The 12,004-nt window shown below is 46.3% G+C and overlaps 1 protein-coding gene across 1 annotated transcript; it reads left to right on the top strand.

Moving 5' to 3' along the window:
* The first annotated feature begins 345 nt into the window (after nt 1–345).
* Nucleotides 346–11,072, top strand: LOC125338393 (spermatogenesis-associated protein 16-like). Its single transcript, XM_048329082.1, has 11 exons — nt 346–364; nt 751–1,137; nt 2,208–2,353; nt 3,058–3,147; nt 3,557–3,641; nt 3,808–3,955; nt 4,321–4,461; nt 4,695–4,807; nt 7,590–7,754; nt 9,031–9,108; nt 10,793–11,072. The coding sequence occupies exons 1-11, from the start codon at nt 362–364 to the stop codon at nt 10,997–10,999; spliced, it is 1,563 nt and encodes a 520-aa protein (XP_048185039.1). The 5' UTR covers nt 346–361; the 3' UTR covers nt 11,000–11,072.
* Nucleotides 11,073–12,004: the final 932 nt, after the last annotated feature.

Genomic DNA, 12,004 nt, shown 5'->3' with positions numbered 1-12,004 from the left:
GCTAGGAGGAGCGATCCCCGCACAGCCGGCACCGAATAAAGCAAACGCCTGCTCTTGGACGCCGTCTCACAAGTGTCCCTAGGCTCGGTTTGGAGCGATTCACAGGACGGAATACCTGCCCTCCTTTTAGCAGGATAAGGCAGAGAAGGAACATTAGATCTCCACTCAGGACTATGAAAAGACATTTTTTTCCCAGATACTTGCATTTTATTTCGTTCTGTTTTCTTTTCTTCATTCAATTTAATTCAATAATATGTTCCAAATCTATTTATCCCAATGCATCCAGTAAAGTTAAAAGAATGAAAGGCAACTAATTTTAACATATTGCCCCTTCATGTCACCCTATTTGGTGCTAAAATCCATGGTAAAGTATTTTCCGAAATCACTTCTGGAAACAAAACAAAGCTTTCCTGGGACATTTTGCAAAGGCAAGTTGTGACAAAGGGGAATGGCTTTAAGGTGAAAGAGATTTAGATTGGATTTTAGGAAGAAACTCTTGGCTGTGAGGGTGCTGAGGCCCTGGCACAGGCTGTCCAGAGAAGCAGTGGCTGCCCCATCCCTGTAAGTGTCCAAGGCCAGGCTGGACGGGGCTTGGAGTGACCTGGGATAGTGGAAGGTGACCCTGCCCATGGCAGGGGGGTGGAATGAGATGATCCTGGAGGTCCCTTCCAACCCAAACCATGCTGGGGTTCTCTGAAATGACTTTAAATCCCACGCTTCTCCTCTCACCTCCTGCTCCTTCTCTTGCAGGAGGCAGAAGAGCACAAACAACGACCGCAGAGTGGCGCAGATAAAGCAGAAAGCCATGGAAATCTGTCCGGGACAAACGCAGAAACGCCAGCAGAGAGCGGCACAGGGACATTCCCGGGCCCTCCGCTTCCCATTCCTCTCTCCAGACTCAGGGAAATAGAAGCGGAGCTGATCGGCGCTGATGAGGCGGACACTGAGGCGGAGCCTGGCGAGCCGCTGATGTCTGCAGTGGCAGCAGCAGCGGGCCAGGCTCCTGCCCCAGCCGCAGGGGACAGCGTGTGGCACCGCGCTGGCGCTGCGCTCCAGGCCGCCCTGCGGGACGGCAGCGCTCGGTACACGCAGCGCGATTTCGCAGCAGCCGCGGCCAAGTTCTCCACGGCACTGGAGGTACGGGGCTAAAGGGGTGTGACCCCCCGGTAAAGCCACGGCGGGGCTGTCCCGGCACTCCCTGGGGCAGGAATAGCAAAGGGAACCAGGAGCACCAAGCTGGAATGCTTAGGGTTGAAGAGAAATCCCGAGATGCAATTTCACCTGAGATGTGAAAATTAGGAGTTCTAAATAAACCGCAGAAGGGGGGAAGTGTTGGACTGAACCAGAGAATCTCAGGTAATTTTGTATTTTTCTCCAAGTTCTGAACTGTATTAACGTGTAGAGGAAATGGAAGTCCCATAGCATGAAAAAAATGCTCCTCTTTTTAATCCCAGCATTGTTTAATCAGCAACAAATGCCCTCTCAATACCTGGGAGTTTTCACTCTGCCCTAGATAATGTTTTCTCTCCACTCTGACTCCAATCTCTTCAGCCAGGCACTTGAAACCCTGAGAAAGGGACCGCCTGCACTTCTTTTAGCACTGTTCTGCCAAACTTCATTCAAAAGCATTTGTCAAATACTAGGGGCTTTCCAGTTCACAAGCAACTATCCTATCCTCAAATATCCTATCCCTAACTGGCTTTTTCTACAATACTGAAGTAATTTTTTTTAAGTGATAAATATTACAGCAGCTAGTGAGTAAAATGATAAAGTATCGTCATTTTTAAGTGCTTTGTTGCCCCCTATATTCTGAAATGAGCTGTGGTAGGGACAGCACCACGGGTCACTTAAGAGGAAAGGAGGGCTTGTCTCCTCCTAAGAGGAAAGGCTGGTGAATGGACATACCAGGAAAAGGGATGAAGAAATGAATCCCTGGGATTGCGGACAGAGTGATTGGGACATCACAGAATTGTAGGGCTGGGGCTTCTCAGCAGTCTCTTAATCCAGCTTTCCCCAGAAGCAAAAACCAAAACATCCCTGAAAGACCTTTCTGTCCTCTGTACTGATTTTTGTAATGCTGACTTTAGTTAGAGCCACAGTCTATGAGACTTGAGTTTTCTCCACTGATCAGTCACAAAAAGTATTTCCACCTAGCAGCACATGGTGTATTCTAATAATTGGAAATCATGGTTTTGTTTCATGTGCAGCTTTGCAGTAAAGGCTTTGCTACAGAGGACCCCTTGAAGTCCTCTCCAGATGATATTTCCAGGCTTGCCAGTTGGATTGAGTCAAAGCTCGTCATCTGCTACTTAAAACTGGGGCAGCCTGACCTTGCTCTGCAACATTCACACAGGTGAGAGAAAATATGGATTAGAGTCACTGCTAAGACTGAAATCCACCATGAAACAAAGACTAGGAATAACTGCAGTGCAGGAAGAACCAGTCTAATGGTGAGAAAAGAAGGATCAGGAAAACACACCTTACATGGGGCACTGGTGTTTCGATTGGACGAATGGCATCTGTTGAAGTGAAGGGTCTAATACACGGGCCAAGGTTCACCCACATTGCACCTATGCCTTGTACAAAGAGTATTTCAAAATAACTCAGGTTCACCTTCTGAAACATTCCAGATGCACAATGTTTCCAGGGAGATGGGCCAGACACCTGCTGCTCCTGCCTGGGGAGCTGGGGGTTAACAAGAACTTGTGCTGTAGCAGTTTTACTTATGCTACCTACACGCCGAAGGCAAGAGAGAATATTGCCCCTGAAACATTTCTTCTAGAATACACAAACCCCTAATGAAATTGCATTTAGGATAAAACCACAATGAAATTAACCTTTAAGTAATATTTTTAGTACTATTTTCTTCATCGACCACAGCTGGAGAGAGAGGGAGAGGGAGAGGGAGAGAGAGTTCACCTGACATTGGAGATGTAGCATGGAGTTGTAGAGCAGAAGTGCACACAGTGTCTGCCTCAGTCACCGTTTGATTCTTAGAAGCTTTAATGACGTAAGAAACCTCAGTCTAAGCTTGTCCATTCCTCTTCTGTCTCCAAGGAGCATCATTCAGAACCCCTCTCACTTCCGCAGTCACCTGCGCCAAGCCGCTTGCTTTCGGTGCCTGCACAGATACTCGGAGGCTGCAAGGTACTTCTGCTGCTCGGGCTTCCACAGGGCTCCTCTGCATCCCTTTCCTTGCAGCTCTCGGCAGTGACACATCCTCCGAGAGCCAGGCTTTTCCAAAATCCGTCGGAACTTTGCACTGGCTTTGTGTGTGTGATCTCAGGGGCAGCAGAGCTCCAGTCTTCCCAGTTCATGTTAACGTGAATAATCCCACTTGCGGCCCTAAATGACATCCAGGGCTATTTGCTGGCAAGAGTTTAGCGAGCTAAAAATGTGTTTGCTGGTACTTTTCTAAAAGTTGGACAAGGACTTGGGAGTTCTGTGTAACCTTTGGTATCAACCTCACGTGACACTCTGTGAATAGGACCTCCTTTCAGTCTGGCCACAGATCCCCTTCTCTGCCTGCACACTCCTCTGCTGCTTTTGTCCTCAGGAGCGCCATGGTCGCGCAGTATCTGTACGTCTTGGCTGAAGGAGCTGGGCTGGAGACCAGTGACCTCATCCAGCTGTACTGGCAGGTAACAACTGACAGCCTGGGAAGGAATCACAGGATATGCCAGGCTGGGAGGGACCCCCAAGGACCACTGAGACCAACTCCTGGCTCATGGAGTCTCCATCCAAACGACCTGGTTGTTTTGTTTGGGTTTTTTTCACTAAGTGTCTAATTTTTTTGCCCTTTTCTAGGCTATGACTCAAGAAGCCCTTAGTGGAGAAGTCTCTTTTTCTGTTCTGTACACACCTTTTGAGAAAGAGAACAAGACTGACAAAATAAAGGAGGCCAACAAAAGCTTTGCTGAGAAGCACCCTGATTACGTGCAGCACATATTTACAGGTAACAGCAGTTTTCAGCTGCCCTTAAGCACTGTGGACTCTGTTTGTGTGGCTGAATTCAAAAGAGTCGGAGACAGTTGGAAAGTTTGAGCTGCTTGGGCTCCAGACACTGTGGGGTATTGGGCAGAATATGCTTTATCTCAGGCATCAGAAAAATGAAAGCAGTTGATGCAAAAGGCTGCAGAGCCCTAAGATTCAAAGCCCAGTGAGAGCTGGATGTGTTGGTTTTGTCATCTGTGTTTTGCAAGGTTTCTGGAGACCGTTTCACTCCTTCTTTGACTTCCCTTATTTTTCTCCAAAAAAGTAACTTCTCTTACAGCTGAAAAGAAATAGGACAGTGGAAATTATTTTCCTTTCCCTATGCAGATCCTCATGGAATTCACCTGTTGCCAGAGAGGGCTGAATCTCACCCTGACCAGCAGTACTTACTGACTCTGGGCTTCAGAAACAAAGAGATTGGAAAAACCGTGGAAATGTCTGTAACTCGAAAACTGCCAGTCTTTCGAGGTATGCCAACTTGCTTAAGAACTGGCCTGGCTCAGGGGTGACCCCCACAATCCTTACTAAATGAGAGGGTGAGAGGTGTCTCAGGACCCATTTCTCCATGCCAGCCGCCTTGATGGCCCAGCTCTTCCCATCCCCTCCACTCCTCCTCCAGTTCACCCAGCATCCTGCCAGATGCCCTAAAGAAAAGGGAGATGAATAAACAGCCTCTGTGGTTCTGTAATTTCGCTTCATAGGCCGGAAAAGAGCTTTCAGTCCCAGCATGGAGGAAGAAGAAGAAACATTTTGGCAGAACACTGGGAAAAGGATCATGGCAGCCATGGCTTTTATAGGAAGCACTAAAATAAAGGTGAGTATCCCATTCCCTTTCTGGTATGTGGTGTGTGGGAAGGACGTGTGCTGTTGGGGGGTAATTCCTGCTGCACATGCTCCTCCAGTGTCCACAAATGCTCCGTGAATTGCATTAGGAACAGAGCTCCAGTGGCTTTAGACACTTTTGAAAAGGAGTCCTAATGACTTAACAGTGACCACTTGAGAATCCCTCCACATGCAATTTTTGCCAATCTTTATGGCCTATGATATTATATCCCTACTTCACATAACCACAGTTACTCACTCTGTTTCATACCCATAGTAGACTGCACCTCCCACCCAGAGCTCCATCAAGAGTTAATCATTGCTACTTGAAACACTTCTCGTGATTGAGATCTGGATCTCTGTGGAATGAAGGATGTGAAATAATCCTCCCATCTGTTACAACCATAAGCCAGGTGATGGTAGTTACCTCTGCTCCATCCTTTCTGCCATAATGGACACAGCTTTTAGCACCCTGGCTGACAATTAGCACAAAGGTCCACAATCAAATTTGCACATAGACGAGACTGTTTTCATGCAATTCTTAAATTATTCTCCTGAAAAAAGAAACATGAGCTAGAGATCTGGGGAGGCTCTGACTTCTCTCCTCCTAGAGGGCAGTTGCTGGAGCAGCAGCAAGCACCGGAACTCAGGCACTCAGCAGAGGGAAAGGTGTGCGGGGCTTGGCCAAAAGCATCCACGCTGGGGTGAGGGAAGTGGAGTGGATGGAGGGCAGATGTCCCTGAGGAAACACAGCTGCTTCTTTCCAGTGCTTTCCTGAAGCCCTTTGCTCTTGGCTGTGGATGACCAAAAGCCCCAGTTCCCAATGTGCAGAGTAATGCAAGTGGCAGCTTTGGGAAAGGGGAGGATCTGTTCCTGCTGGGGGCATTCCCTTCGATGCACTTGGAGAAGTTACAACTACAAACAGAGTGTGGGTTGGATACTGGATACACAATAAAATCCTGGTCTTTCTGAAAGCCCCAGAAAAACTGGGGCTTTTAAATTTTTTTTTGACCCCCCACTTCTCTCTTTGCTTTTGGAGCTGAGATTTGTCTATTGCAACTACTGCAGCCTCAAAAGAGTAACAGGAAGAGAAAAAACTTTGAAATCAGGCAGGTTTTGCACTCCTCATGACTCCCCTCTTCTGTAAATTAATTTGGAGGAACAGGAACACACAGTTCAAGCGGAGATAAGCAGTGAGGTCTGGTTTCCAGGGCACAGGGAAAAGAAATTCATCCTGTCAGAGGTGAGAACAGAGTGCTGCCTTAGGACTGCCCAAGCCAGTCCCCACTGTAGGCATTTACACTGCTGCCACACACCAGTATTTTCTATGAGCTTTACACCTTTACATTTAAATATTCTTGCTGAAACACAAGTGCATTCCCAGAAAAGCCAGGGTAAAACTCCAGCACCACTGAAGGCAGCAGCCAAGTGACTTTTTTTTTCAAGGAGGCTGGCACAGCAGCCCCGTGGTTTAGGCAAGGGCTACCCTGGTGCCACCTCCACAGCAGGAAGGACAGGGAACTGGGCTGAAACATGGGCCTACAGGTTCATAACCAGTCCCAGAGGTCGGTATGGGACCTGCCATGGAGAGGAGGAAAGCCCCAGGAAAGAAGAGAGAGTCACTGAGTTGGAACAGCTGCCAGGTCCACATCCATCATCAGGGGAAACATATTCCCTTCCCCTTCAGTTTACAGAGCGTTCAGTGATCCCAGCGAGACCGAACCTCTGACTCAAGGAGCAGATGGCAGTGCCAGTTCTACCTGGGAAGAGAGATGGGCACAAAGCCAGAGCTGCTCTGCTGCTGGGGACTCATCTCTCTTTATGGCACTGACAGAGACTGGGCCACTTTTGTTTTCTTTAATGTATTCCACAATTGTCTTCAAGCTACAAACATGATGCTGTTTTATTTCCATCACACGTAAGCTAAATTAAAAACGGCCAAACTTCAGCTACAGACTCAAGCATTACAACTTACTTAGAGAGGAAAAAATAATATATTTGGGATTTAACAGAACAAACGTTTCTTTCTGCTGCCCTCTTCCTCATTTGCGGATGCAAACGTGCAATCCAACTTCTTGTTCTGCTCAGGTTGGTTTTGACCAAACCATCTCAGTGCTAAAGCCAAGCTCATTAAACCATGGCAACAGTTAAGAGAAGTCAATTCTGCTCCCTCGGTTTTGCAGCCACACAGCCTGGAGTTCAGTTCACTACGTCATTTATACACACACTGCTCTGGCTCAGATGTGAAGGGAAAGCCTGAACATGCTTCAAGCCTGACATGTTCCTGGCTGCCTGGAGGTCAGAGACCACCTCTGTAGGTTTTAGTTCCTCCAGGGTCTGTCTTTGAAACCATAGATTGGCCTGTCTGTGCCCAAACCATGAGCTGACACCCTGCACCCTTTCCTCAGCCTCCTTCCTGAGACTGGAAAAGCCATCCAGGAAAGTCAGGTGATGTTCAGTGGAGGGGGTGATGGAAAAGCCCTTTCCAAAGGAGAAAACTGCATTCGTCTTTGTCACCTATTGTCTCCCCTTCCCATGTATCATGATGACATCTTTGTTTTCCTAGTCCTACTAGAGAGGTTATAGCAAGAAAGTCTTTTTGTTCCCTCTCTAAAGCCCGTCCCAGCAGCGTGGCCTGAAAGGTGCTGGATGGCACACTGCTGAGAGCAGGACCAGCACAAACACTGATGAGAAGCCTTGAGGCACAGGAGTCCAAGGATCAGGGTGCTCCCTGTGCCTCTCCTCTCACCTCCTCTCTTTTCCCGGGCAAACAGGATGAGCGTGGCCCATGTGCACGGGCCATCGAGCAGTTCCACCACGCCAGCCTGCTCAGCCGCCTGCAGAGACGGGAGGAACAGGCCCAGGTGATGACCCAGGCAATGGCTGAGCTGGCGACTGCTCCCTACCTGCAGAGAGTCTCTCAGGAGGATGACAAGCTGGTAGGTTTGGATTTCCAACACTTGTTTTGGCCTCTGCGAGCTGGGAGACAGAGCAGGAAGGGCCAGGGCAGAGTTCTGTATTTCCACCCTGTGCTCTGGAAGTCGTTTGTCCAATGTGGGGACCTGAAAGAGTTCTCAAATCCTCCTTCAGTGCTTTGACAGAGGAGGTGCTGATCACCTGCAAGGGTGATTGATAGAGCCACCAGGACTCACCTGTCAGTATCTATGGAAAATCCCTTCTCTGCCCCCAGAACCTCCCCAGATCAGTCTGGAAAAATGATTGCAATGATTCAGATCATGCTGCCTTGACATCTCTGACCTCAGAAGGCACCTGCAGCAAAACAGCCTGAATCCGGCTAGAGCTGAGAAGGAGAGGGGGAAAGGAGGGAAAATTGATTTTCTGTGCTGGGTCCATGCACCACATACTCCCTGTCTCAGAACAAACCTGTCTGCCTGCTCATGGTAACTTGTCAGACTTGCTGCAGAGGTGCCCCAAGACAGTGAAGAACGCATGAGAAACATGGACTGGGCCCTTGGCTGAGCCAACCCAGCTCCAGCAAGGGTCAGCAGTGGGGTGATGGCTGGAGCCAACGAGGCCAAAAGTGATGGTATCCAAGGGGGTTGGGGAAAAAAGAGGGGGGGGAACATCTCCTTCTTGCTCTGCATCAGTGGCAGATGGTGTCTCTCTTTCTCCCCCAAAGGGACGCCTTTGGGGAAGCCTTGTGCCTCCAACTGTGTTGGAGCACACCCGGGAATGTTGATATCTACAGACATAGTCCCAGTAGATCTTAATTCCTTGTCATGAGTAAAATGCTTGGGAAGAGACTCCAAAACCTTTTGTTTGGATTCACTTTAACTAACTCAACATTTTGGAAGAGAATTTTTTAAAAGAGTGCAGCAATAGCACAGGTCTCAAGTACCAGCTTTTCCCAGTTTGTTCCTAAACACTGATGCTAAGGGCAGGACTCCCTGGATCCAATCCTTGCCTCTCTGTGTCTGAATTAAGAGTATCTGAACCATCTTCCAGGAGTTGGGAAGGCTGCAGGGTGAGGCAATGCCAGGACTACCCTGGAAGGGGACTGTGGGGAGTATTTTAGATCCACAAGGACGCAGTGCAAGGGCTGAAGCAAAGATGAGTTGGCTGTGCTCACTGTGTGAAAGATGAGTCACAAAATCATCAGCGTGCAAATGATTTTAATTGGGATATAATTTGTGTATGCAGAGAAATGATTTCTCTGTGAATTCCACACCAATTGTTTGTATCTCGGTGCCACAGCTGCAGTCACTGATGGCAGATGCTGTGGACATCCTCGCAGGAAGAACTGGAGAGCGTGTGTGGACTAAAATACAGAAGGTAACAGCCTGCAGCAAAGGGCAGGAGAGCAGATTGTTCCTTGGGCAGGAAATGTCCCTAACTCTGGTCTGTTCAAAAGGCAGAAAAGAGAGGATGTGCCGGGTGAAACCTGATCCCGTGCCTTGACCTCTGTCCATGCTCAGGCTTGGGAGTCAGCGAGGGTCTGAGTGCATCCCTGCTGTGCAAACAGCATCCCAGCTGTTCAGCTGCACCAGGCACTGGTGTCAGTGCAGTGTCAGGCACTGATGTCAGCAACTGATGTGCCAGATTAGTTCTTATTTGGGGGGCTGGAGCCAACACCTATTCTATAAATATGAAAAGCACAGGCAGACCATGCCAAACCACAGTTCCAGGTAGGAACATCATTCCTCTGCTGCTTCCGGGTGGCATCCCCAGCAGGGCAGACACTGCTGGATGGTCCTAAAGGAGCTGCTGTAAATCCTGCTGCTGTTCCAGTGTCCCCTTTGCCCTCACTCCACACCCCACCCATCGCCTGGGACACGTTTTCCTTCCTCTTTCTGCCCTTTGTGCTCACCCAGACACCAACACTACCCCCAAAATAGAACAGGCAGAGGAATGTTGCGCAGACATTTTAATTTGGTCTCTGGCTGAAGAGTCCTGGGGGCTCAGTGGTTATGGTTAATAGCGCCAAGCCCTGCACTGGACCTTTCTATTACGGGATCAGTCTTCCCCAGACTTCCCATATGCTTTTGGCCAGTGCACGATTTCCTAGGCTTTTACTTCCACTTGTTCAAAATGAGGCTGGCACCAGGAATCCTCTCTCTGATCCTCTGCATGTTTTTATGCCAAGCACATGACAGCAAAGGCAATCCCTGAGGTTCTTTGGAGAGCCCAAAGCTTCCTGTGCACCTGTGGCCATGGATCTCTTGGCAGCAAAGGAGCCACAGCCCAGGCACGAGTGCCCATCAAGCTTCAGCAGCACTGCAGAAAACTCTTTTCCATGGCATCATGCACGGTGCTATGTGCAGCCCATCCCCTGAACAGGTCCCCTTTGCCAGCCCTGTGGGATGAGGAGGAGGCAGAGCTTCTCTGCCAGACTCCTTGTGCCCTCAGCACCCCAGGGCAGCAGATGGAATTGTGCATCAACTTTCCTGCTTGCCTCTCTCAAAAACACATCCCCCTCACCGACCCAAACCAAACCATGGCCAGAGCGTGTGGCACAGCTCCAATCCAAGGCCAGGGCTGAGGAGCACTTTAGGGACAACTCAGGACACGGATCAATACAAGAGGAAGCCATGCTTGGATTAATTCCCAGTCCATTCTTCTGTGCTGTGCCTGAAGAAGGCACACTGCACTGGATGCCTGTCAGCACGGCCGAGCAGGAGTTTGTTTTGTTTTTTTTTTAATTATTTCAGCTTAAAATGCAATGGGCAGATTGATTCTTTAGATTCTCCCATGATGCAGGGTTTGCATCTTGAGTGGAGCTCCGTGTGAAGGGAGTCTATTCCACAGCAATGAAGTAACTGAATCCAAACAGAAATGGAGAAAACAAAAATAATGACAAAGTCAGGTACCACTGCTGCAGCCAGTTGCCCAAGAGGAGGCTTCATGTGTTTCTGTTTCTAATGACTATTAGTTTTGAAATAAACTAATTGCAGAAGCTTTTAAAGTTTTTATAGAGGCGAATGGAGTTGCTTGTGACACCACTTCTTTCTAATTGCAGGTGGCACTAATTGAAGAGTACTTGAGGGAAGGAGAAGAGCATTACTTAAGGACCCCACACATGCAAATACCTGGAATGGAAAACATGAACTGGACTCCAAGGGGACAGGGATATTTGAGACTGAAAAATACAAACATGTTCATTCCCAACCCACGAAGCTTGGCCACAGGGCCAAAAAAAAGACGCATAGCTTTTGCAAAAAGTTGATTTTGTAGGTATTTTGTAGCTATTGATATCAATTTGATAGATGTTAATCTTATTTTAAATTATATTAACTTGAAAAACCGTTGAAGTTGTATTAATTTAAATTATATTTGTTATTTATTATATGTGTTATATATTATATATTATATATTACATATGACATATTACATATTATATATTATATATTTTATATATTATATATATTCAATTATTATTAATTTAAATTATATTCAATTGTATTTAACTATATAAATTGAACTTGTATTAATTTAAATTAAAGTGGTATTAAGTAGTATTTACTTGCATTAACTTGAAGTTGTATTAAATTCAGATTGCATTCATTTGTATTTACTTTTATTAATTTTAAGTTGTATGAATTTAAACATATTGTATTAAACTGTATTTAACTGTATAAATTTAAGTTGTATTAGTTTAAATGTAAGTGGTATTAAATAGTATTTCCTTGCATTAAGTTGTATGAATTTAAATTCAGATTGCATTCATTTGTATTTACTTGTATTCAAATTGTATGAATCTAAACTTGTATTTAACTGTATTTAGGTGCATAAATTTAAGTTATACTAATTTAAATGGTATCAAATAGTATTTACTTGCATTAACTTTAGTTGTATGAATTTAAATTGTACTAAATTATTTATTTATCCGTTGCATAAAACTAAGTTGTATCAGTTTAAATTTAAATGACGTTAAATAGTATTTACTTGCATTAACTGTTAGATATGAAATAAGGTTTACATTGCATTAAATTGGATTTACTTGTATTAAAGTTGTATGAATTTCAATTTCAATTGTATTTAACGTTGCAAACTTTTAAGCTGTATTTGTTTAAATGTCAGTTGTATTAAATTGTACTTTATGGTATAAAATGTGAGTTGTAGGAATTTCAATTTAAATTCCATTCAGTTGTGGTCAATTTTACTACACTGTATTTACTCTAACATTGTAAGCAACACCAACCTTCTGCTCTGAGCGTATCCTGTGTCCAAG

This window comes from Corvus hawaiiensis, chromosome 25 (genome assembly GCF_020740725.1).
Source record: "Corvus hawaiiensis isolate bCorHaw1 chromosome 25, bCorHaw1.pri.cur, whole genome shotgun sequence".
Lineage (NCBI taxonomy): Eukaryota > Metazoa > Chordata > Aves > Passeriformes > Corvidae > Corvus > Corvus hawaiiensis.
Note: the sequence above shows the minus strand (reverse complement) of the source record. Positions and strands in the feature narration are given on the sequence as shown.

What these genes read in the sequence shown, in the direction of transcription:
- LOC125338393 (XM_048329082.1), top strand. An exon ending in AGTTCTCCACGGCACTGGAG is followed by an intron (nt 1,138 to 2,207) that starts GTACGGGGCTAA and finishes TTTCATGTGCAG; the next exon opens with CTTTGCAGTAAAGGCTTTGC. An exon ending in AAAACTGCCAGTCTTTCGAG is followed by an intron (nt 4,462 to 4,694) that starts GTATGCCAACTT and finishes TTCGCTTCATAG; the next exon opens with GCCGGAAAAGAGCTTTCAGT.